General features: G+C 40.0%; 2 protein-coding genes across 2 annotated transcripts; both read right to left on the bottom strand.

Annotated features, from left to right (window-relative positions):
- Positions 1-666: 666 nt before the first annotated feature.
- LOC144065997 (uncharacterized) lies at positions 667-6,220 on the bottom strand. Its single transcript, XM_077589281.1, has 2 exons — positions 6,022-6,220; positions 667-4,679 (listed from the first exon to the last, which is right to left on the bottom strand). Exons 1-2 carry the CDS (start codon positions 6,131-6,133, stop codon positions 3,523-3,525), a joined length of 1,269 nt encoding a protein of 422 aa, XP_077445407.1. The 5' UTR covers positions 6,134-6,220; the 3' UTR covers positions 667-3,522.
- Positions 6,221-20,136: 13,916 nt separating this feature from the next.
- On the bottom strand, positions 20,137-24,568 carry LOC144066156 (uncharacterized). The gene is made up of 2 exons (XM_077589502.1): positions 24,564-24,568; positions 20,137-24,301 (listed from the first exon to the last, which is right to left on the bottom strand). Exons 1-2 carry the CDS (start codon positions 24,566-24,568, stop codon positions 23,173-23,175), a joined length of 1,134 nt encoding a protein of 377 aa, XP_077445628.1. The 3' UTR covers positions 20,137-23,172.
- Between the last annotated feature and the right edge of the window lie 889 nt (positions 24,569-25,457).

The raw sequence follows: 25,457 nt of genomic DNA, 5'->3' as shown, positions 1-25,457 counted from the left end.
AGTTGCGCTGTGTCTTGCACGTCCGTGCTTTCATCCAGTGCTAATGAAAAAAAGTCAAATTATTTCGTCTTCTGCTGCAGCTGGGCATATACATTTCTCCCGATTTCTTCAACGCGTCTCGTGATTGTACTCGCCGACAGACTTACCTCCTCCACGACAGTATCCATACATTTCTTAACAAACTCTCCGTCAGTGAAAGGCTTACCGCTGCTTGCTATCAATTTAGCAACCCAAAAGCCGGCCCGAACGGATGCCTGGTTCTGCTGAGATAGTAGTCCACTTTTTCGCTTTGAGAGTTTGTCTGCTCGTATTTGGCCTTGCAAGCTATCGTACTTGTCTTTGTGACGGGATTCATAGTGTCGGCAAAGATTGTATTCTTTGAATACCGCCACCGTCTCTTGACAAATGAGACAAACAGCCTTTTCTTTGCCTTGAACAAAAAAATAATTGTTTGTCCACTCCAGGTTAAATACCCTGCATTCTCAATCAATTTTTCTCTCACCTAACTTTTTCGCCATTATTCCGTTCTCAAACAGGTTGCAGTTTTAATATGCTTGAATAGTACGCGATGGTCCCAGGGCTCCGCCCTCACCTGCGATCGTCCAGATGTCTCGGTAACACTGCTCGTGCATGCAACGCGCAAAGGGAAACACTCTCCCCGCGCGTGTCACCAAAGAAGCAATGCGAAGCCCCGCTTCACTGGGATGATTTGTGGGCTCAGCAGGGGTGCAATGAACCAAACACAAGATTAAAACGTCCCAGTCTTCAAGGCCAAATAGGAAAAAAAATCCGATAGCGTCTCTGGTATTGTTCATAGGGCCGGTCCAAATGTGCCGGCGGGCCGCATCCCAAAAATAAAAAAAATTAAATAAAAAAAATAAAAATAAATTAAAAAATATATATATATATATCCGATAGCGTCTCTGGTATTGTTCAGAGGGCTGGTCCAAATGTGCCGGCGGGCCGCATCCGGCCCGCGGGCCGTAGTTTGGTGACCCTTGTCCTAGATTCAATATATCAATTATTGTCAGTAAAATGTACAATGTTTGAATAACACTCAATATTCTTATTGGATTTGCTAGCAAATTCAATAGACAAAAACTGCAATTTTTCAAATTTCTTAGGCATGTCTTTAACTGTGAGGACATTTTCCATATTAATTAGATCACATTATTGATCATTTACTTTGTAATTTCCTAATTTAGGCTCTACTATTTCGGATAGAATTGTGAGGTCAATAAAATCTTCAACGGCACTAATTTTTCTTAAAAAGTAATACCTTGACATACAAGTGTTCCAACAAAGGAGAAATTTGAGATACGAGGAAAATTCTGAGCAATTTTTTTGCCTTGAGATATGAGATAAATTTGAGATATGAGCATACCAGATGGTTCACAATTGTGAGTCGGTAGTTAATTAGAACCAATTTTGGTGGGGTTTTTTTAGGATGGAAACGGATTAATTTGTATTTTGTTCATTTCTATGGGAAGAATTGACTTGAGATACGAGTAAATTGACATACAAGCTCGATCCCGCAGTTAGCTCGTATCTTAAGGTTTTACTGTATTTGAATAGTGTGGATCGATATTACACAATAAAAAATGTAAACAAGATTTTCAGAATGCAAAATACAATTAGTGGTACCTCGTCATACGACCGCTCGTCATACAATATTCTCGTCTTACGACGAAAATTTCAATCGAATAATTCGCCCGTGATGCGATCAAAATTTCGTGATGCGATCAAAATTTCGTGATGCGACCAAGCCAGTGGGCCATGGCACTGTCTTTTTTGCATATCTTTCGTGTATCTACGAGCACCGAATGAGTTATTCAGACCAGGAAACGCACAACGCGCATGCGCGGGAAAAAGAGGGCTTTCTGGGTAATGAAGTATACTCGTGCACACAACACCGACAGGCAATGGCACTCTTTCTCAGAATAAAACTTTACCCACAATCAATACGTGGGTAAGCTCAGCTGTTGCATTTCCTGTTTTTCATTATTATCTAATACGAGGAGTATTATATTACTTCTCGTTCGCTGCTCCTAAGAACATCAGCGGCACTGGCTCGCAATTCCCTCTTTGTAATATTTCTGGTCGCAACGCTCTCTCAAAGCGGCTGCGACCAGAGCCATTTCAACGATGGAGTTGCGAGACGGTCTTTATGAGCAGTTTTTCTCGTTGGCTAGTGGTCGTGGGTTATCCTATTGTGAGGACATTTGCGTGAATCATTTTCGGAATATTTTGAAGGGAATACGTAGTGCAACAGCAAACAGCCCATCGATAGCGAACGTGAGGGTGGAGGCGTGGCAAACCGCCAACCCGGAAAACGAAGGTAACAAAAGATTACAACAAAATTAGATTTCAGTTTAGTGTAAAGTTACATTAAACGTATGTTTGAGTGTCTGTATATATTAATCCAAGTTAATTTAAATTTGTTTGTTCTGTTTACGAGTGAGTTGTCGTGGGAAAAAAACGAACCCCACCCCCCCACACGTCTCTGTCTCCCGTCGGCGTAATCTGCCCAATTTTAGTTAGATTAAACACATTTTATTACTATTAAACCACTAGTTATGTGTTAATTTGTTAATAGATGGCGAATTAGAGGAAATAAAACATTTTTTCCAATCCAATATCCTGTTATTGGTGTTTTTTCAGTAGGTTGGAACGAATTAATTTGTTTTCCATTCATTTCAATGAGAAACGTCCGCTCAAGTTACGAGAATCTCTTCATACGATCTCAGTCTCAGAACGGATTACGATCGTATGTCGAGGTACCACTGTATACTGCAATTATAATGATCTTTCATACAGAAATTGATAAAGCAAGCAAAGCCGTCATTGGCCACTGCTTATCACACATTTGCGTCTTTAAAGTCTATCCTTACGACTAAATCTCTGGCAAGAAGCTGAGCAGGAAAAGGGTTTCTGACCAATGTGGGTAATTGTGTTTTTAAGATATTCCTGCCACAAATTGAGCAAAAAAGGGCTTTTCTCCTGTGCGGGTTGTTAAATCTTCTTTTCAGGTTATTCAATTGTGTAGCTTTTTAATTGGGCCGTTGCAGCGAATCTGTGGCCAGACTGAACAGGAAAACATTGTTCTCCAGTGTGGGTTAATGTGTTCTTTTAAGCTTCTCCTTTGGGAAAATGTTCGACCACAAACTGAGCAGGATTTTTTTTTGCCAGTGTGGGTTCTTGTGTCTTTGTAAATCTTGCTTTTGAGAAATGGCTTTACCGCAATCAGAACACGAAAACGTTTTTTCAGCAGTGTGGAATCTTGTGTGCCTTTTCAAGCTTTCCTTGTGTGTGTTTGACTACAAACTGAGCCCGAAAAAGGTTTTTCACCAGTGTGGGTTATTACGTGTTTTTTAAGCTTCCCTTCTCTGTAAATCTTTTACCACAAACTGAGCACGCAAATGGTTTTTCACCAGTGTGTGTTCTTGCATGACTTTTTAAGTATGCCATCCGTGTGATGTTAAGTTTTCTTTTCAGGTTCCCTTCTGTGAAAATGTTTGAACATTAACTGGGCGGGTCATCAGTGTGGGTTCTTGTGTGGCTTTTTAACTGGTGCGTTTGAGAGAAAGCTTGACCACAAATCGAGCAAGAAAAGGGTTTTTCACCAGTGTGGGTTCTCATATGGCATCGTAAGATTCGCTTATCTGCGAATGCTTGACCACAAACTGAACACAAAAATGGTTTTTCACCAGTGTGGGTTCTTGTGTGTATTTTTAAGTTTCCCTTCTGTGTAAATCTTTTACCACAAACTGAGCACGAAAATTGTTTTTCACCTGTGTGGATTATTTCGTGCCTATTTAAGTGTCCCTTCTGTGTAAATCTTTGACCACAAACTGAACATGAAAATGGTTTTTCACCTGTGTGTGTTCTTGTGTGCGCTTTTAAGTGTGCCTGTTGAGAAAAGGCTTTACCGCAAACTGAACACGAAAATGGTTTTTCACCAGTGTGGGTTCTTGTGTGCGTTTTTAAGTGTCCCTTCTCTGTAAATCTTTGACCGCAAACTGAACACGAAAATTGTTTTTCATCAGTGTGTGTTCTTCCATGAATATTTAAGTTTCTCTTGTGTGTAAATGTTTTACCACAAACTGTACATGATAAGGGTTTCTCCCAAGTGTGGCTCCTCATGTGAGTTTTCAAAGTAGACTTTTTCCCAAAGGTTTTTCCACACTGAGAGCATTTCCAGAGTTTGCCGTCCTTAAGACCTTCATTGTCATAAAGCAAGTCTTCGCTTTCTGATAACGGAGCAATTAAATTGTCTGCTTGCCCTTCTGCTGAGCTGCCGTTCGGAGTCTCCGCCCCTCTGTCGGCCACGCCCAGATCATCTTCACTCTTGAAAGGCTCACCAGTTGACACAGTGACATCTTCTTTCTCCTTCTTGATTTGCTGTTGAGGGAACTCTGGCTCCTCCTCTTTAATTTGGGGTAACTTTAAGGTGTGTGCAGGCTCCGCCCCTCTGCTGGTCACGCGCAGATCCTCTTCCCTCTTCAGGTTTTCACCAAGTGACCAGGTGACATCATCTTCCTCCTTCTTGATTGGAAGTCGCTCGTCTCTCATTTGTTGTTGAGGGAACTCTGGCTCCTCCTCTTTAATTTGTGGGAGCTCAAGTTCCTTTTTAAGGCCAACAGACTCTTTCCCATCAGGACGAAGATATTCTCTGAAACCTGCAAAGACACGAAAATAAATGATATGATTCATAATCTGTCTATCTAACGAGAAGACTTTAGGTTAGACTGGGAATGTAAAGTCTTATACTTATACCGGCGGTGGTTAGACTGGGAATGTAAAGTCTTATACTTATATCGGCGGTGGCTAGGCTCGTAACATGACATTAACTTGAAATTTAACTGAAATCAACTCAAATGACTATACACACCCACACATATTTGACCACCCGGAACCATCTCAATAAGCTTGTATCTCCAATTTGTCTCATATCTCAAGGAAAAAAAATGCTCGGAATTTAGCTCGTTTCTCAAATTTCCCGTAAATTGGGACACTCGTATGTCAATGTATTCCTGTAATATGCTGGCTGCCACAGCAAATGTTCAATTATTTACGTAATAATTAAAGCACTTGCGGGTGACCCACATTGTAATCAACAGTTTGAGGAAAACAGAGTTCACCTTCAAAATTAAAGTACAATTAAGAGCACACCTACACATTTCAATGTTTAAAAATGTTTTGTTTTATTAAACCCAAAGGATTCTTTAATCTCATCTCATTTTCTGAACCGCTTTATCCTCATCAGAGTCGGGGGGGGGGGCGCTGGAGCCTATCCCAGCTAACTTTGGGCCAGAGGCGGGGGGGGGCACCCTGAATTGTTGGCCAGCCAATCGCAGGGCACAACAAGACAGACAACCATTCACGCTCATAATTAGGAGCAATTTAGTGTGTCCAATCAGCCTACCATGTCTTTACAATGTGGGAGGAAGCCGGAGTACCTGGAGAAAACCCACACGCGTCAAAATAAAAAGGTAATTTTTTTAATTAAAAAAAAGCCTTTCTATAAATGGTCATTTTTTAAAGAAACTGATACTTTACTATACATGGTCTTTTTTATTATTAAAAAAAGCCTTACTATGCAAGTCTTTGGAGTGTGGGAGGAAACCGGAGTACCTGGAGGAAACCCACACAGGCCTGGGAAGAACATGCAAACTCCACACAGGTGGACTTGACCTGGATTTGAACCTAGGACCCGAGAGCTGTGAGGCCGATGCGCTAACCACTCGCTCCTCTGGGCCGGTTTTCACATTTTTATGAATTTATAATTTAAGAAAAATCTCCAGTGCTGAGTCCTAGTAGCAAGCGGAAGACATGGGAGTTGCTTCCGCTTGAAAAATTATTTAAAAAATAAACATTTTCCCCAGAAAAATCTGCGATGTAGTGAAATGCTGAGGGATTACTGTACTTGAATATGCAATTGCAGCGCACAAAAAAGCACTTCTACAATTGCCATTAAGCCTTAATGATGAAGGGAATATATAGATATAAAAATGGACCCACCTTCTATTCTGTGAAGGACAACTTTTGCATGGATTATTTTGCAAAATGTCGAGTTTTCCTCGTGGAACTTTGCTGCTCTTTTCCCACACGTAAATTCTGATGGAGACGCCATTGATAGCTGCTAGCTCGGCTAAATTAAAGAGGGCGCAATGCTTCAAAGTTCTTCGACGACTTGAAGAGTTGATCCTTTGATATATGCTAACAGGCTGAGCTAAAGTAGGCCGCAAAGCTTCAACGAGGTCTTGAAAATGATTTTGGCTGATATTTAAGGTCATAAAGTAGCTTATGCTAGACACGTCGGGGACCCATAGGTTAAGCTAGGTGGCGAAAACTGCGCATGCGCGGTGGCAGCGTCACTTCCTTCGATTTATAAATGTAAGAGAGTCGGAAATAGGAAATAATTAATCTTCAAATGTTCTGACGTGTGGTTTGAGCAATAATTGTTTGCGTAGGTTTTAATTAAATTGAAAATTAAATTACTGTACTTGAATATGCAATTGCAGCGCACAAAAAAGCACTTCTACAATTGCCATTAAGCCTTAATGATGAAGGGAATATATAGATATAAAAATGGACCCACCTTCTATTCTGTGAAGGACAACTTTTGCATGGATTATTTTGCAAAATGTCGAGTTTTCCTCGTGGAACTTTGCTGCTCTTTTCCCACACGTAAATTCTGATGGAGACGCCATTGATAGCTGCTAGCTCGGCTAAATTAAAGAGGGCGCAAAGCTTCAAAGTTCTTCGACGACTTGAAGAGTTGATCCTTTGATATATGCTAACAGGCTGAGCTAAAGTAGGCCGCAAAGCTTCAACGAGGTCTTGAAAATGATTTTGGCTGATATTTAAGGTCATAAAGTAGCTTATGCTAGACACGTCGGGGACCCATAGGTTAAGCTAGGTGGCGAAAACTGCGCATGCGCGGTGGCAGCGTCACTTCCTTCGATTTATAAATGTAAGAGAGTCGGAAATAGGAAATAATTAATCTTCAAATGTTCTGACGTGTGGTTTGAGCAATAATTGTTTGCGTAGGTTTTAATTAAATTGAAAATTAAATTAAACATAAATAACGTCTCAAAAGGAGGCTTCGCAAAACGCGCATGCGCAGAGAAAAATCGTCCTTGATAATGGAGCTGTTGCTGTTTCGCCGATTGGCATCACGGGAGAAGTAGTTCTTCAATGAAACGGTTTGAACTCGCAGGAATCAGTCTCTTATTTAGGTAACGCTCTCTTGTGGTCAGGAGAAAATTTGTTTAATTTTAATTTCAGTATTCGTGGACATTATACACAATAATTAGGACACTGTCAATCACAAGTTATCGAAAAAGCGCAGAAATTATATCAGAAAATTTGCAATTTCTCAAAGGTGTCTTAAACCCAAAAGGAAATGTTTGTTTTTTCTTTTATTAACATTATTCCCTCAATCTGGACCAACCACTAGATGTAAATTATATTTCTTGATTTTCCCATTTTTAACGAATATTTGCAATTTTTTCATCCTTATTTTTTTCTTTTTGTGTTTTAGTTCAATGAGTATTTAGTAAAATGTAAAAATAACTATATAAAAATATTTTCTGTTTTCCACTTTAATTTTGAACATAAAAACATATTTCGTTTCCTTTTGAAATTAAATGATTAAAAGACATCTTCCCTCTGTAAGAAAAAAAGCTAAAATAAACATAGTTTTAGATCTATAAAAAATGTAAAATGCAAGGCTTGTCATTCAGTTCTTTGTTCATTTGGAATTAATAGGTAATGAAGCTATAATTTAAATTGTGCCATACTGTTTGGACCGAGTGCACTTTCCCCCAGTCTTCCTGTCGGGGCCAGTCAATTGTCTTCATAACTATGGACTGAACAGGACAACAAGTTCCAGGCCAGACGGATGATCTACAAGGGAGGGAGGAAGGGAGGGAGGGAGGGAGGGAGGGAGGGAGGGAGGGAGGGAGGATGGGAGGGAGGGAGGGAGGGAGTGAGGGAGGGAGAGAGGGAGTGGGAGGGAGGGAGTGGGAGGGAGGGAGCGGGAGAGAGCAAGAGAGCGAGAGAGAGAGATTAAATCGGATTTAAAGAACTGGATATAAAGCCTTAAATATTTTTCATAGATCTAAAACAATGTTTATTTGAGCTTTTATTCTCAATAAGGGAAGAATCATTTGTTGAAAATATTTCTATATAGTTATTTTTACATTTTACAAAATACTTATTGAACTAAAACATAAAAAGAACAAAATTGGAGGGAAAAATTGCAAATATTCGTTAAAAATGGGAAAATCAAGACATAATTTACATCTAGTGGTTGGTCCGGATTAAGGGAATAATGTAAATAAAAGAAAAAACAAACTTTTCCTTTTGGATTTAAGACACCTTTGAGAAATTGCTAATTTTCTGATATAATTTCTTAAAATGTGCTTCTTCGATAACTTGTGATTGCCAGTGTCTTAAATATTGTGTACAGTGTCCACGAATACTGAACTTAGAATGAAACAAATTTTCTCCTGACCACGAGAGAGCAGTACGTAAATAAGAGACTGATTCCTGCGAGTTCAAACCGTTTCAATGAAGAACTACCTCTCCCGTGATGCCAATCGTCAAAACAGAACAGCACCATTATCAAGGGCGATTATTTTCTGCGCATGCGCGTTTTGCCACGCCTCCTTTTGAGACACGATCTTCAAGTGATTTATGTTTAATTTAATTTTCAATTTAATTCAAACCTGCGCAAACATTTTTTTGCTCAAACCACATGTCAGAAAATTTGAATAATAATTATTTCCTATGTCCAAATCTCTTACATTTATAAACGTAATGCATCGAAGGAAGTGACGCTGCCACCGCGCATGCCCAATTTTCGCCACCAAACTTAACCTATGGGTCCCCGTCGTGTCTAGCTTCAGCTACTTTATGACCTTAAATATCAGCCAAAATCCTTTTCAAGACCTCGTTGAAGCTTTGTGCGCTACTTTAGCTAAGCCTGTTAGCATATATCAAAGGAATAACTCTTCAAGTCGTCGAAGAACTTTGAAGCTTTGCGGCCTACCTTAGCTTAACCTAGCTAGCAGCTATCAATGGCGTCTCCATCAGAATTTACGTGTGGGAAAAGAGCAGCAACGTTCCACGAGGAAAACTCGATATTTTGCAAAATAATGCAAGGTGGGTCCATTTTTATATCTATATATTCCCTTCATCATAAAGGCTTAATGGTAATTGTAGAAGTGCTATATCTGTGCTGCAATTGCAAATTCAAGTACAGTAATCCCTCAGCATTTCACTACATCGCGGATTTTTTCTGGGGAAAATGTTTTTTAAATTATTTTTCAAGCGGAAGCAACTCCCATGTCTTCCGCTTGCTAATACGACTCAGCACTGAAGATTTTTATTTTATTTTAAGTTCATAAAAAATGTGAAAAGTGGCCCAGAATTTACCTTTTTATTTTGATGCGTGTGGGTTTTCTCCGGGCACTCCGGCTTCCTCCCACATTCTAAAGACATGGTAGGCTGATTGGACACTCTAAATTGCTCCTAGGTGTGAGTGTGAATGGTTGTCTGTCTTGTTGTGCCCTGCGAATGGCTGGCCAACAATTCAGGGTGCCCCGCCTCTGGCCCAAAGTCAGCTGGGATAGGCTCCCCCCGACTCTGATGAGGATAAAGCGGTTCAGAAAATGAGATGAGATTAAAGAATCATTTGGGTTTAATAAAATAAAACATTTTTAAACATTGAAATGTGTAGGTGTGCTCTTAATTGTACTTTAATTTTGAAGGTGAACTCTTTTTTTCCTCAAACTGTTGATTACAATGCGGGTCACCCGCGAGTGCTATATGCTTATTCCTTGTTAATTAAACATTTGCTGTGGCAGCCAGCATATTTCAGGAATACCTTGACATACGAGTGTCCCAATTTACGGAAAATTTAAGAAACGAGCTAAATTCAGAGCCATTTTTTTCCTTGAGAAATGAGACAAATTGGAGATACGAACTTATTGAGATGGTTCCGGGTGGTCAAATATGTGTGGGTGTGTATAGTCATTTGAGTTGATTTCAGTTAAATTTCAAGTTAATGTCATGTTACGAGCCTAGCCACCGCCGATATAAGTATAAGACTTTACATTCCCAGTCTAACCTAAAGGACTTCTCGTTAGATAGACAGATTATGAAACATATCATTTATTTTCGTGTCTTTGCAGGTTTCAGAGAATATCTTGGTCCTGATGGGAAAGAGTCTGTTGGCCTTAAAAAGGAACTTGAGCTCACCCAAATCAAAGAGGAGGAGCCAGAGTTCTCTCAACAACAAATGAGAGACGAGCGACTTCCAATCAAGGAGGAAGATGATGTCACCTGGTCACTTGGTGAAATCCTGAATAGGGAAAAGGATCTGGGCGTGACCAGCAGAGGGGCGGAGCCTGCACACACCTTAACGTTACCCCAAATTAAAGAGGAGGAGCCAGAGTTCCCTCAACAACAAATGAGAGATGAGCGACTTCCAATCAAGAAGGAGGAAGATGATGTCACCTGGTCACTTGGTGAAATCCTGAAGAGGGAAGAGGATCTGGTCATGACCAGCAGAGGGGCGGAGCCTGCACACACCTTAACGTTACCCCAAATTAAAGAGGAGGAGCCAGAGTTCCCTCAACAGCAAATCAAAAAGGAGGAAGAAGATGTCACCGTGTCAACTGGTGAGCCTTTCAAGAGTGAAGATGATCCGGGCGTGGCCGGCAGAGGGGCGGAGCCTCCGAACGCCAACTCAGCAGAAGGGCAAACAGACAATTTAATTGCTCCGTTATCAGATAGCGAAGACTTGCTTTATGACAATGAAGGTCTTAAGGACGGCAAACTCTGGAAATGCTCTCAGTGTGGAAAAACCTTTGGGAAAAAGTCTACTTTGAAAAGACATATTCTTACCCACACTGGGGAGAAACCCTTTTCGTGTACAGTTTGTGGTAAAACATTTACAGAGAAGGGAACCTTAAAAAGGCACACAAGAACCCACACTGGTGAAAAACCATTTTCGTGTTCAGTTTGTGGTAAACGATTTAAAGAGAAGAAAACCTTAAAAAGGCACACAAGAACCCACACTGGTGAAAAACCATTTTCGTGTTCAGTTTGTGGTCAAAGATTTACACACAAGCAAAACTTAAAAAGGCACACAAGAACCCACACTGGTGAAAAACCATTTTCGTGTTCAGTTTGCGGTAAAGCCTTTTCTGAACAGCATCACTTAAATAATCATGCAAGAATACACACAGGTGAAAATTTATTTTCGTGTTCAGTTTGTGGTAAAAGATTTACAGAGAAGGGATCCTTAAAAAAGCACACAAGAACCCACACTGGTGAAAAACCAGTTTCGTGTTCAGTTTGTGGTAAAGCCTTTTCTCATAAGCAAGTTTTACGAATACACACAAGAACCCACACTGGTGAAAAACCATTTTCGTGTTCAGTTTGCGGTAAAGCCTTTTCTCAAAAGCAATGCTTAAAAACGCACACAATAACCCACACTGGTGAAAAACCATTTTCGTGTTCAGTTTGTGGTAAAAGATTTACAGAGAAGGGAACCTTAAAAAGGCACATAAGAACCCACACTGGTGAAAAAACATTTTCGTGTTCAGTTTGTGGTCAAAGATTCACACGGAAGGTATTCTTAACTATTCATGCAAGAACACACACAGGTTAAAAGCCATTCTTGTGTGCAGTTTGCGGTAAAGCCTTTTCTCAAAAGCAAGATTTCCAAAAACACAAGAATCCACGCTGGTCATTTTCGTGTTCAGTTTGTGGTAAAACATTTGCAGATAAGGGAACGATAAAAACCCACATAAGAACCAACACTGGTGAAAAAACAATTTCCTGCTCAATTTGTGGTCGAACATTTTCCCAAAGGAGAAGCTTAAAAGAACACTTATGTGGCCACAGATTCGCTTCAACAGCCCAATTAAAAAGCTACACAATTCAAAAACCTTTTCCAGGTGCAGTTAATTTTCCAACATTTTCACAGAAAGGAACCTGAAAAGAAGACTTAACCCGCAGTGGCGAAAAGCCCTTTCTTTGCTCAATTTGTGGTTCAACACATTGGTTAAAAATACTTATTAATTCATAATACTAAGTTTGTTGCCAAGGATTTATTCATAAGACTTAAAAGAAACAAACGTCTGTGTGTATGTTATCTATTAATTGGCAAAAATGACGAGAATCCCTCGTGTCATTTTTTAATCATGTTGATAAAATTAGTCTGCTGTGAATTTGTCTCTTTGAAAAAGAGTAAAACAAGTCAAATGTTGTTTTATTTCATTTCTTCAGAATTTTCTATTAGCTTTGTAAACTACATTATTTTCCTCTTTTTAACTATACGAACCGACTTTGGGTTTATGTTGGAGTAGTTCTTTTCGCTTTTTATATTTATCCGAACTGATTTGATTTGTATGTAAATAGACCTGGCAGTCGGTATATGAAGTCAAATATGAACTTTTATTTTTTTTTTAATTTTATTTTAATGTTGAACAAACAGATAATACTCAATATTCTTATGTATAATCATTAGTATGAAAAAAATATTGATGGCTTGAAACTTATCGTTGTGATTGTACATTGCTTTCACCTGTGGTTGCCTCCCCTGTGTGTCACCCACCTGTTTTCCATGTCTCGTTAATCCATGGCTTACTGCTTCCTGTGGCTTTTTGTTCATTTGAATTTTGGGGGGTGTAATTTTTGATTTTTGGCTTAGGGTTTTCAGTTTGCTTTTTGTGTTTTGAATTAAAACTATGTATGCCGTAATTATTTTATTGACTCACTACGAGTGATGGATTTGTGAGCATCACTTGTCGTTTCCATACAGTGACCCACTGCTTCGCAAAATACTGACACCTGGTGGACGTTAAAAATCACTGCAGGAAACTTTATACAAAAAGCCCAAGGGTGCATTGACGTGTGTATATATATCAGTGGTGGGCCGTCAGGGCCTTCAAGGCCTTCTCTGCTGGCCTAAGAAATATCTGAATCATATTATATTTTGTCCATCAATACGTACTTATTATTCCAAATGGTCTGTTAGCTTCCTTACATTGCTTTTGCCCCTGGTTGCACTGCTTCCAAATGTGTGTTTTCGTATTGAAGCATTTAACCAATCACATTTCAGCCATTATTTGTTGCCAGATCAGATCTGCCTCAAAGCCTTCACAATCAGTTATGCGGTCTCTGCTGCATTAAACTAGACTGTTGCTTTTAACCAATCAGATTTCGAGTTGGCAACCCCACAATGCTTCTTCATACGCATTGGCATTTTGCTGGCTGGGATACGTCATTGCTTTCACCAACTATGATTGGCTAGTAGGCAGGCCACAGCCATAGTGAGGCAGCCAGAGATCGCAAACTCCACCCACAATGGCCGACAGAGGCAAAAACAAATGGATTCTGTTGCAGATTTGCTCAAAAAGCTATTTTCCAGAAAAAAATGGACATCATTAAGAAAGGGCGGTCAACTCCGAAGCTAGCAAGCCTGTTACAGCCGGGAAAATTGTGTTTGCGCCACTTTTAGTGCGCTAACTTATCTGCACAAGCAAATATATTGTTGTGTTGATTTAAAGCCCTTTTCAAAACGGACTATGCCGGAAATATGACAGGACAGGCTCGACTTTCATCATTAGCTTCGATGGCGATAGGAAAGAAGGAAGAAAGAAAGGAGGATGGATATTGTGTACAGTTAAAAATAATTTTTGGTGAGTATAATATGGCTATATTCCTAAATAATATTTCAATTGTGGGCCTGGTTCTGATATCTGAAAAGCTCCAGTGTTTGTATTTAATCACTAAATGCTGCTAGGATGTGGATTTTACCCCAGTTTAATTTTTTCCGTTTCGCGTATTGACGTCCATCGCTGTCTTTTCCCGAGGGAATCACCCCCTGGCCTGGTTTTAATGTCTCAAAAGCTCGAGTATTTATATTCAATCAATAAATGCTGCTAGGAAGTGGATTTTACCTAATTTTAGTGCATTTTTTGTCATTTCACGTATGGACGTAACGACGTTCATCGCTGTCTTTTTACCGGTGTGTGTGTGTGTGTGTGTGTCTATATGTATGTATGTACATGTGTGTGTATATGTGTGTATGTATCAGTGGCGGGCCGTCAGGGCCTTCAAGGCCTTCTCTGCTGGCCTAAGAAATATCTGAATCATATATTTTGTCCATCAATACTTATTATTCCAAATGGTCTGTTAGCTTCCTTTCATTGCTTTTCCCCCTGGTTAAACTGCTTCCAGATGTGTGTTTTCATATTGAAGCATTTAACCAATTACATTTCAGCCATTATTTGTTGCCAGATCAGATCTGCCTCAAAGACTTCACAATCAGTTCTTGCGGGCTCTGCTGCATTAAACTAGACTGTTGCTTTTAACCAATCAGATTTCGAGTTGGCAACCCCACAATTATTTTTCATAGGCGTTAGCATTTTGCTGGCTGGGACATGTCATTGCTTTCACAAACTATGATTGGCTCGTAGGCGGGCCAAAGCAGCCAGAGATCGCAAACTCCACCCACATGGCTGACAGTGGTAAAAACAAATGAATTCTGTTGCAGATTTCTCTCACAAAGCTATTTTCCAGACGGACTTTTCCAGAAAAAAAATGGACATCATTAAGAAAGGGCGGTCAACTCCGAAGCTAGCAAGCCTGTTACAGCCAGGAATATGGTGTGTGTGGCACTTTCAGTGTGCTAACTTAGCTCCATAAGCAAATAGTATATTGTTGTTTTGATTTAAAGCCATTTTCAAAACGGACTATGCCAGAAATATGACAGGACAGGCTCGACTTTCATCATTAGCTTCGATGGCGATAGGAAAGAAGGAAGAAAGAAAGGAGGATGGATATTGTGTAAAAAGGATTTTTGGTGAGTAAAATATGGCCATATTCCTAAATAATATTTCAATTGTGGGCCAAGTTCTGATATCTGAAAAGCTCCAGTGTTTGTATTTAATCACAAAATGCTGCTAGGAAGTGGATTTTACCCCAGTTTAATTTTTGGCGTTTCACCATTGACGTCCATTGCTGTCTTTTCCCGGGAAAAATCACCCCCCTGGCCTGGTTGTAATGTCTCAAAAGCTCCAGTATGTGTATTCAATCAATAAATGATGCTAGGAAGTGGATTTTACCTAATTTTAGTATTTTAGTGCATTTTTTGTCATTTCACGTATATGGACGTACCGGCGTTCATCGCTGTCTTTTTACCGGGGAAATGATATTCCGGGACCGGTTCTGATGTCTAAAAAGCTCCAGTATTTGTATTTAATCAATAAATGCTGTTTTCGGCTGGATTTTACCCCATTTTCAGGCAATGTTTGCCCGTACACCATTGACGTTCATCGCTGTCTTTTCCCGGGAAAATCACCCCCTGGCCTGGTTTTAATGTCTGAAAAGCTCCAGTATTTGTATTTAATCATGAAATGCTGCTAGGAAGTGGATTTTACCCCATTTTTGTGCATTAATTTATTGATTATTTTTTATGTGTTGCAGCTGTAGCTGCAGTAGAGGTTTTATAGCCATAAAATAGTTTTTGAGGGTTGGATTGATACATTGAAGGCGCTACCAGAAAATGCACCGCCCGCCACTGGTATGTATGTATATGTATGTATGTGTATGTATGTGTATTGGATTGGATAACTTTATTCATCCTGTACTCGGGAAATTTCATTGTGACAGTAGCAAGAAAAGGCATAGTTATAAGTTAGACAGTACAGTCGCAAAGGCCACACAACAACAAAGCAAAAGTACAAAGCAAATCAAAGTAAATGGAAACTGGAAAATGGATACAAAAACTGGAACCACACACAGGAAGTCTTCCACAAGATGGGGAACTTCTGCAGACTGTGACCGAGGTAGAGAATATGATGATTCCCTTCCCAGATTCATGGATGAGACAGCTGCTGCGTCAATCAACCCCAGACCAAAAGAAGAGGTAAGGAAAGCACAACAATCGGACCTGTTCATACACTCCTATGTTGAACTATAAACTGTCAGGTTGTAAGCCATCAGCTAAGGAATTGAAGTCGCTCAGCCCAAAGAAAAAAAATGTGCTCAGGCAGTGGGACAAACTGATAAGACAGTGACGGTGTTCTGTACAGAACCACCACAACCTGTAAACAGTTAGTCCCACCAGAACTATATCGAGGTACAGTAATGAAAGAGTTGCATAATAACATGGGGTAGCAGGGTGTCGACCGCACAGTATCCCTTGTGCGTGATTGTTTCTTCTGGCCGTATATGCAGTCTGATATTGAACATTATGTAACTAAAACCTGCCCTTGTCTAAAACTTAAAAAAACATGCCACGAACAGAGAGCGCCATTGACAAATATTGTGAAACCACAGCCCTTTGAGCTGGTCTGTATTGACTTTCTTCATCTTGATCGATGCAAAGGCGGATATGAATATATCCTCGTCAAAGTCGATCCCTTCACACCAGGGGTGTCAAACCGATCCTCAAAGGGCCGCAGTCAATGTTCCCTCTAATTTTTCGTTGGTCTGAGCAGAAAGTCAACCTCCCTGAGCGCACTGAGTACCAGTGTGAGCGACATCATCGGTACTCGGATGATTCGCCTAAAGACGTTTCGCCGACGGATGTTTGACAGATGGGCAGGCCGCCGAATGGACGTTCCGCCGAACGTTCAATCGGCTGAACGGAGGTTTTGCTGAAACGGGAGTTGCGCGCTCGCCCCGCCCCCGGATCGTGTGTGTACAAGTTTTTCAACCTCGGCCCGCGGGCCATATACGGCCCGTTAGGATTTTTAATCCGGCCCGCCGCCGGTGTTGTCCAAATTATAGTAAAAATTAATGTTAGTCTACCATCAATGGCAGCCCGGGAATAAGCACTCTTGGGTGGGCATGGCAGTCCGGGAATAAGCACTCTTGGGCGGGCAGATGTAGCAGAACCGAGCCGTAAAATGACAGCAATCGGGTCAAATCCATCCTAAAACAGCATTTAATGATTAAATACAAATACTGGAGCTCTTTGGACATTAGAACCGAGCCCAGGGAAGTGAATTCCTCGGTAAAATGTCGTGATGATATCGCGATGGAGGCAAAAAAACGTCTATATACGTCCATTCGCCAAACGGCTCAAAATGCTCTCAAATTCGGTCAAATCCAGCTGAAAACAGCGTTTAATGATTAAATACAAATACTAGTATTTGTATTTAATCATTAAACTAACAAATACTAGTATTTGTATTTAATCATTAAACGCTGTTTGAACGAACGTTCATTCGGCGACCTGTCCGTCTGTCAAACGTCCGTCGGCGAAACGTCTTTAGGCGAATCATCCGGTCACGACATCATCATTGCTCGCTATGGGCACACCAGTATCACACCTGCCACAAGCAGGTGCATGTCAATGTTCCCTCTAATTTTTCATGTAAAACATGCTGTAAAACACGAAAAACCTAAGTGGACAAAGCCACTGCCACTGGTTGCCGCTTAAACGGCGCCATCATGGGGAAAGGGGTAAAAAATAAAAATAAAAAAAATAAATTACGATTTTTTTTTTACTGCGCGCCATATGATTGGTGCTGCGCAGAGAAGACGAGAGTAGTGAGTAGTGCGCAATTGCGCACGCGCGCAGCTTAGAGGGAACATTGCCTATCAGTGTGACATGCTAAAGTGTTTATTTTATTAACGACCGCATGTTGGGGATGTGCAACTAGTTTGGATTGGATGTATATCGATATTCGATTATTGATGCCTTGATGCCCATACCACTAGTTCGGATTGGATTTATATCGGTATTCGATTATTGAGGCCTTGACGGGAGATATTCTTCATCTCATTAAAGTTGGATTGAGGAAGCAACAACGAAACACTATTGTGATTATTTCTCCCCGTGTTTCAAGCAAAAATGCAGGGTGCAACATACACAGTAATTAAGACACAGTCAATCACAAGTTTTCGAAGAGCGTTTTAAAGAAATTATATCAGAAAAATAGCAATTTCTCAAAGGTGTCTTAAACCCAAAAGGATTTTTTTTCTTTTTTTTAAATTATTCCCTTAACCTATAGATGTAAATTATATTTCTTGATTTTCCAATTTTTAAAGAATATTTGCAATTTTTCCCTCCAATTTGTTTTCTTTCTTTTGACATTTTCCCTTACTAAGAAAACATATACATATATATACACATACATATACATACATATACATACACCTACATACACATACACACACATACACACACATACATACACACATACACATACATACACATACATACACATACATACACACACATACACACACATACACATACATACACATACAAACCAAGATGGTATGTATGAGGATTCCAAGATGGCGCCGTTCACGCGGGAGCCAGTAGAAGTAGCTCTGTACACTCTTGTTTTTCGTTATTTACAGCCCTCCTATCTTTTTTTAATTACATTTTAATATTTCTTAATACATTCCTTTTTACTTTACTTTGTACTTTATACTTTAATGTTTTTACAACTTTTCTTGTTCTGTTAGCCTGGCTTTTTTCGGCTACTTCTTTTTTTGGAACCATTCAGTCATGCCTACGCTGTCACACACATGGGACTAGCTGTTACAATACGCAGCGGAAGGAGCAACACCTCGATGCCGCCGGCGATTCAGAGCTGGACAAAAGTGCCGGGAGAAGAGGCAACGCTTCTGACCAACTGTTCCATCGTGGGATAAGATGGAAGAGCTGTCGGCGCTTACTAGCAACAGAGTCGAGGGGCCCTACTCTGCTACTGTTGTCTTCAGCTCCAGACTACTGAGGAACTGTGCGGATAAGCTTGGAAGAGTGAATCTGCATATTCTCTACCTCGGTTACAGTCTGCAGAAGTTCCCCATCTTGTGGAAGACTTCCTGTGTGTGGTTCCAGTTTTTGTTTCCATTTTCCAGTTTCCATTTACTTTGATTTGCTTTGTTGTTGTGTGGCCTTTGCGACTGTACTGTCTAACTTATAACTATGCCTTTTCTTGCTACTGTCACAATGAAATTTCCCGAATACAGGATGAATAAAGTTATAAAGTTATCCAATCCAATACACATACATACACATACATACATATACATACATACCAGTGGCGGGCGGTGCATTTTCTGGTAGCGCCTTCAACGTATCAATCCAACCCTCAAAAACTATTTTATGGCTATTAAACTGGAGCTTTTGAGACATTACAACCAGGCCAGGGGGGTGATTTTTTCCAGGAAAAGACACTGATGGAAGTCAGTGGTGAAACGGCAAAAATTAAACTGGGGTAAAATCCACTTCCTAGCAGCATTTTGTGATTAAATACAAACACTGGAGCTTAAATACAAACACTGGAGCTTTTCAGATATCAGAACTTGGCCCACAATTGAAATATGATTTAGGAATATAACCATATTTGTAATTTTACTCACCAAAAATCCTTTTTACACAATATCCATCCTCCTTTCTTTCTTCCTTCTTTCCTATCGACATCGAAGCTAATGATGAAAGTCGAGCCTGTCCTGTCATATTTCCGGCACAGTCCGTTTTGAAAATGGCATTAAATCAACACAACAATATACTATTTGCTTGTGGAGCTAAGTTAGCACGCTGAAAGTGCCCCACTCACCATTTTCCCGGCTGTAACACGCTTGCTAGCTTCGGAGTTGACCGCCCTTTCTTAATGATGTCCATTTTTTTCCTGAAAAAGTCCGTCTAGAAAATAGCTTTGTGAGTAAACAGAATCTATTTGTTTTTGCTTATGTCGGCCATAGTGGGTGGAGTTTGCGATCTCGGCTGCCTCGGTACTGCTTTGGCCCGCCTACTAGCCAATCATAGTTTGTGAAAGCAATGACATGTCCCAGCCAGCAAAATGCTAACGCCTATGAAAAATCATTGTGGGGTTGCCAACTCGAAATCTGATTGGTTAAAAGCAACAATCTAGTTTAATGCAGCAGAGCCCGCAAGAACTGATTGTGCAGGCTTTGAGGCAGATCTGATCTGGCAACAAATAAATGCTTCAATATGAAAACACACATCTGGAAGCAGTGCAAACAGGGGAAAAAGCAATGAAAGAAAGCTAACAGACCATTTGGAATAATAAGTACGTATTGATGGACAAAATATAATATGATTCAGATATTTCTTAGGCCAGCAGAGAAGGCCTTGAAGGCCCTGACGGCCCGCCACTGCAATCAATACAACCAAGATAATAACGAAATCATTTAATTTATAAATGTCATTCGGGTATAAACTCTGTTAAAATATATAGCGACACAAGTCAAAGTTTTTGCCAGGTTTAACAGTATTAAAATGTAAATATACAAATTACACGAGTATCGGGATTAATGAATATGCCACTTAGTTCTACGCATTATCCTATTAATATTAAAACATTTTTTTCATATTTATAAGAAAAATATGTGAAGCCAAACAATATATATTAACAGGGGTTTGATACTCGTGGACATACATCATAGATCAATTAACAAATAGAAAGTTTGAATAAACCTTATGAATGATAATAACACACTTTTTATTTCCGTTAAAAAAGAACACAACATATCGACAAAAAGCAGTGATTCCGACACAATGTGTCTCCCATTATTGATTTTTCCCCAACAAATTTTCAAATATAAATTGAATATTATACATACGTGAAACATCTTATTTTGAACGGAAGGTTGCCATTACGGGAAACTGTCTTTCCCATCATGGACCCCTGACCGGAAATGCGAGGGCAAAAAAATAATAAAGATGGCCGAATAGGGAGCGCTTAGTCTGCGAATATTTGTCTTTTTGCCCATCTAATTTGTCTTTTAATTTCAGTCACTTAACTGAACTGAAGTCTTGACAACGTTTCTAGCATTATTCACTTTACGGATTCAACATCAGTTATCCAATGAATAACTGCTTTTTAGTTTAGTATGTGTAAATAAATCATCAGGCCATGTTCATCCTACGAAATTGTCTCTTCATTCCCAAACTTCAATACGTGATGAGAAGCTCCCCGACATATCGTAACATGAATTGTCTACAGAGTTTCGACCATGTCATAAAAGATTGTTTATCCTCGTTGTTGAATGTTGACTTTTCACAGTCCGCATGGAATCAGTCGAAACTCCCAATTCGTCACGGTGGCATTGGTATCCGTTCCCTTGTTGACTTGTCCCTCCCCTCTTTTCTGTCATCATTCTATTCTACAGTTGAGTTAGTGCGACCTGTTTTGTCTTCATCTCAAATTGATCCTCATAAATCAATTGACATTGATGGCGCACTAAATGCCTGGAATGAATGTCATTCATCAACTCCAACACATCTCGGAGTACAGAAAGAGTGGGATGAAATCAATTGCCTGAGGATGAAAGGCAATTTGATCGATTCCTCGAATCAGTGGGACCGCAGTCGAATATTATCAGCGTCGACGTTTCCCTCCGGAGCTTGGTTGAATGCTTTGCCAAGTGCGACTTTGGGCAATAAGCTCTCCCCCGATGAGCTTCGCATCTCGATTGCTCATCGTCTTGGTGCTAAAGTTTGTGACCCGATTCTGTGCAAATGTGGTCATTCAATTGATAGCCGAGCTCTCCACCCCTTATCCTGCCGTGTCCAAGCTGGTCGTTTCCCCCGTCACTCCAACATCAACGACATCGTTAAACGCGCACTAGGTCAAGCTGGAGTTCCATCAATTCTCGAACCAAGTGGTCTAGTGCGTGCAGATGAGCGAAGGCCTGACGGCTTGTCAATCTTTCCATGGAAGATGGGAAAGTGTTTGACATGGGATGTGACAGTTGTTGACACCTTTTCTCAATCCTCAATTGCTTCATCTGCAATAAAAGCCTGCTCAGCTGCGAACAAGGCAGAGTCAATGAAGTCTGTCAAATATGCACCGCTTGTTGACAGATACTTGTTCCAGCCCATAGCCTACGAAACTTCAGGTGTATGTGGGGACTCCACTTTGAAGTTTCTGCTAGAGGTAGGTTCCCGGCTCGTGGCTGTTTCAAATGAGCCACGCGAGTGTCAATGGCTGTTACAGCGCATCTCTCTAGCAGTGTGCCGCGGCAACGCATACAGTGTCCTCGACTGTGTGAAGAAGGTGTGAAGTTATGTGATATGTGTCATGTTTCATTTTTTTTTTATTTTTTTTTTATTATTATTTTATTTTATTTATGTTTTATTTGTTTTAGTGCATATTAAACAGCTTATAAAATTTTTGAAAAAAACCTTTATGGCTCAAAATGATAACTAGAAAAAAAATAAAAATATCAACATGATTCAAAAATGACACGAGGGATTCTCGTCATTTTTGCCAATTAATAGATAACATACACACACACACACGTTTGTTTCTTTTAAGTCTTATGAATAATTCCTTGGCAACAAACTTAGTACTATGTATTATTAAGTATTTTTAACCAATGTGTTGAACCACAAATTGAGCAAAGAAAGGGCTTTTTGCCACTGCGGGTTGTTAAGTGTTCTTTTCAGGTTCCCTTCTGTGAAAATGTTGGAACATTAACTGCACCTGGAAAAGGTTTTTGAATTGTGTAGCTTTTTAATTGGGCTGTTGTAGTGAATCTGTGGCCAGAGACTGAGCAGGAAAACATTGTTCTCCAGCGTGGGTTAATAAGTGTTTTTTAAGCTTCTTCTTTGGGAAAATGTTCGACCACAAACTGAACATGAAAATGGTTTTACAACGGTGTGGGTTTTTATGTGTATTTTTAAGCTTCCTTTCTCTGTAAATCTTTAACCACAAACTGAGCAAGCAAATGGTTTTTCACCAGTGTGGGTTCTTATGTTGATTTTTGAGTTTTCATTTTTAGAAAAGGCTTTACTCCAAACTGAACACGAAAATGGTTTTTCACCAGTGTGTTCTTGCATGACTATTTAAATGTCCCTTCTGTGTGAATGTTTGACCACAAACTGAACACGAAAATGGTTTTTCACCAGTGTGGGTTCTTATGTGGGCTTTTAACGTTGCCCTTTCTGTAAATGTTTTACCACAAACTGAACACGAAAATGGTTTTTCACCAGTGTGTGTTCTTGCATGACTAATTAGGGTTCCCTTCTCTGTAAATATTTTACCACAAACTGAACACGAAAATGTTTCTTTGCCAGTGTGGGTTCTTGTGTGTGTTTGTAAAGCTGGCTTATGAGAAAAGGCTTTACCACAAACTGAGCATGAAAATGGTTTGTCACCTGTGTGTGTTCTTGCATGAATTCTGTGTGAATCTTTGACCACAAACTGAACACGAAAATGGTTTTTCACCCGTGTGTGTTCTTGTGTGCCTTTTTAAGTGTTGCTGTTGAGAAAAGGCTTTACCGCAAACTGAACACGAAAATGGTTTTTCACCAGTGTGGGTTCTTGTGTGGGTTTTTAAGTGTCCCTTGTCTGTGAATCCTTGACCACAAACTGAACACGAAAATGGTTTTTCACCAGTGTGGATTCTTGTGTGCCTTTTTAAGCTTCCATTCTCTGTAAATCTTTTACCACAAACTGAACACGAAAATGTATTTTCACCTGTGTGTATTCTTGCATGATTATTTAAGTGTTGCTGTTGAGAAAAGGCTTTACAGCAAACTGAACACGAAAATGGTTTGTCACCTGTGTGTGTTCTTGCATGACTATTTAAGTCTCTCTTCTGTGTGAATCTTTGACCACAAACTGAACATGAAAATGGTTTTTCACCTGTGTGGGTTCTTGTGTGTATTTTTAAGTATCTCTTGTGTGTAAATGTTTTACCACAAACTGAACACGAAAATGGTTTTTCACCAGTGTGGGTTTTTGCATGAATATTTAAGTTTCCCGTGTGTGTAAATGTTTTACCACAAACTGTACATGATAAGGGTTTCTCCCCAGTGTGGATTCTTGAGTGTATTTTTAAGTTTCCCTTCTCTGTAAATCTTTGACCACAAACTGAACACGAAAATGGTTTGTCACCTGTGTGTGTTCTTGCATGAATATTTAAGTTTCCCTTGTTTGTAAATGTTTTACCATAAACTGTACATGATATGGGTTTCTCCCCAGTGTGGCTCCTCATATGTGTTTTCAAAGTAGACTTTTTCCCAAAGGTTTTTCCACATTGAGAGCATTTCCAGAGTTTGCCGTCCTTAAGACCTTCATTGTCATAAAGCAAGTCTTCGCTTTCTGTTAACGGAGCAATTAAATTGTCTGCTTGCCCTTCTGCTGAGGTGCCGTTCGGAGTCTCCGCCCCTCTGCCGGCCACGCCCAGATCATCTTCACTCTTGAAAGGCTCACCAGTTGACACAGTGACATCTTCTTCCTCCTTTTTGATTTGCTGTGAGGGAACTCTGGCTCCTCCTCTTTAATTTGGGGTAACGTTAAGGTGTGTGCAGGCTCCGCCCCTCTGCTGGTCACGCCCAGATCCTCTTCCCTCTTCAGGAATTCACCAAGTGACCAGGTGACATCATCTTCCTCCTTCTTGATTGGAAGTCGCTCGTCTCTCATTTGTTGTTGAGGGAACTCTGGCTCCTCCCCTTTGATTTGGGGGAGCTCAAGTTCCTTTTTAAGGCCAACAGACTCTTTCCCATCAGGAGTCTCCGCCCCTCTGCCGCCCACGCCCACATCATCTTCACTCTTGAAAGGCTCACCAGTTGACACGGTGACATCTTCTTGATCCTTTTTTATTTGCTGTTGAGGGAACTCTGGCTCCTCCTCTTTAATTTGGGGTTTTTAAGGCCAACAGACTCTTTCCTATCAGGACCAAGATATTCTCTGAAACCTGCAAAGACACGAAAATAAATGATATGTTTCATAATCTGTCTATCCAAAGAGAAGTCCTTTAGGTTAGACTGGGAATGTAAAGTCTTATACTTATATCGGCGGTGGTTAGGCTCGTAACATGACATTAACTTGAAATTTAACTGAAATCAACTCAAATGACTATACACACCCACACATATTTGACCACCCGGAACCATCTCAATAAGCTCGTACAGACGCTCCCCTACTTACGAACGAGTTAGGTTTCGAGCGATTGTTCATAAGTTGAATTTGTTTGTAAGTTGATTCAGTGCTATATTTTGTTTTATAATTTATGTTTAAGGCCTATATAAGTATATTGAAGGTTTATATAAGTGCAATTTTATGTTTAAGGCTTGTATAAGTAACACATTGGTTTGTACTGAAAAAAAACATTTAATAAAATGGAGAGAATACATACAGTAAGTACTGTATACATACATTAGAGAGAGATTTTACTAGAAACTGGCCGAAAGAAGCGATCTAACGACGATTGCACAGTTTTCTTCTTTTTTTCATCATAAATGATGCGGTAGCACTGTATGGCATCATTCAATTGATTTGCAAACTTTGTGCAACATTCAATATTAGGGTCCTGCTGCTCGTTCTTTCTGTTGTATGCCTGTGAAACGCTCACCACTCTCACCCGCATCAAGCTTCGTTATTATTGCCACTCGTTTCAAATGAAATGGCTTGCATCTTCCTTGCAACTCCCTC

Source organism: Stigmatopora argus, chromosome 20 (genome assembly GCF_051989625.1).
Source record: "Stigmatopora argus isolate UIUO_Sarg chromosome 20, RoL_Sarg_1.0, whole genome shotgun sequence".
NCBI classification, from domain to species: domain Eukaryota; kingdom Metazoa; phylum Chordata; class Actinopteri; order Syngnathiformes; family Syngnathidae; genus Stigmatopora; species Stigmatopora argus.
Note: the sequence above shows the minus strand (reverse complement) of the source record. Positions and strands in the feature narration are given on the sequence as shown.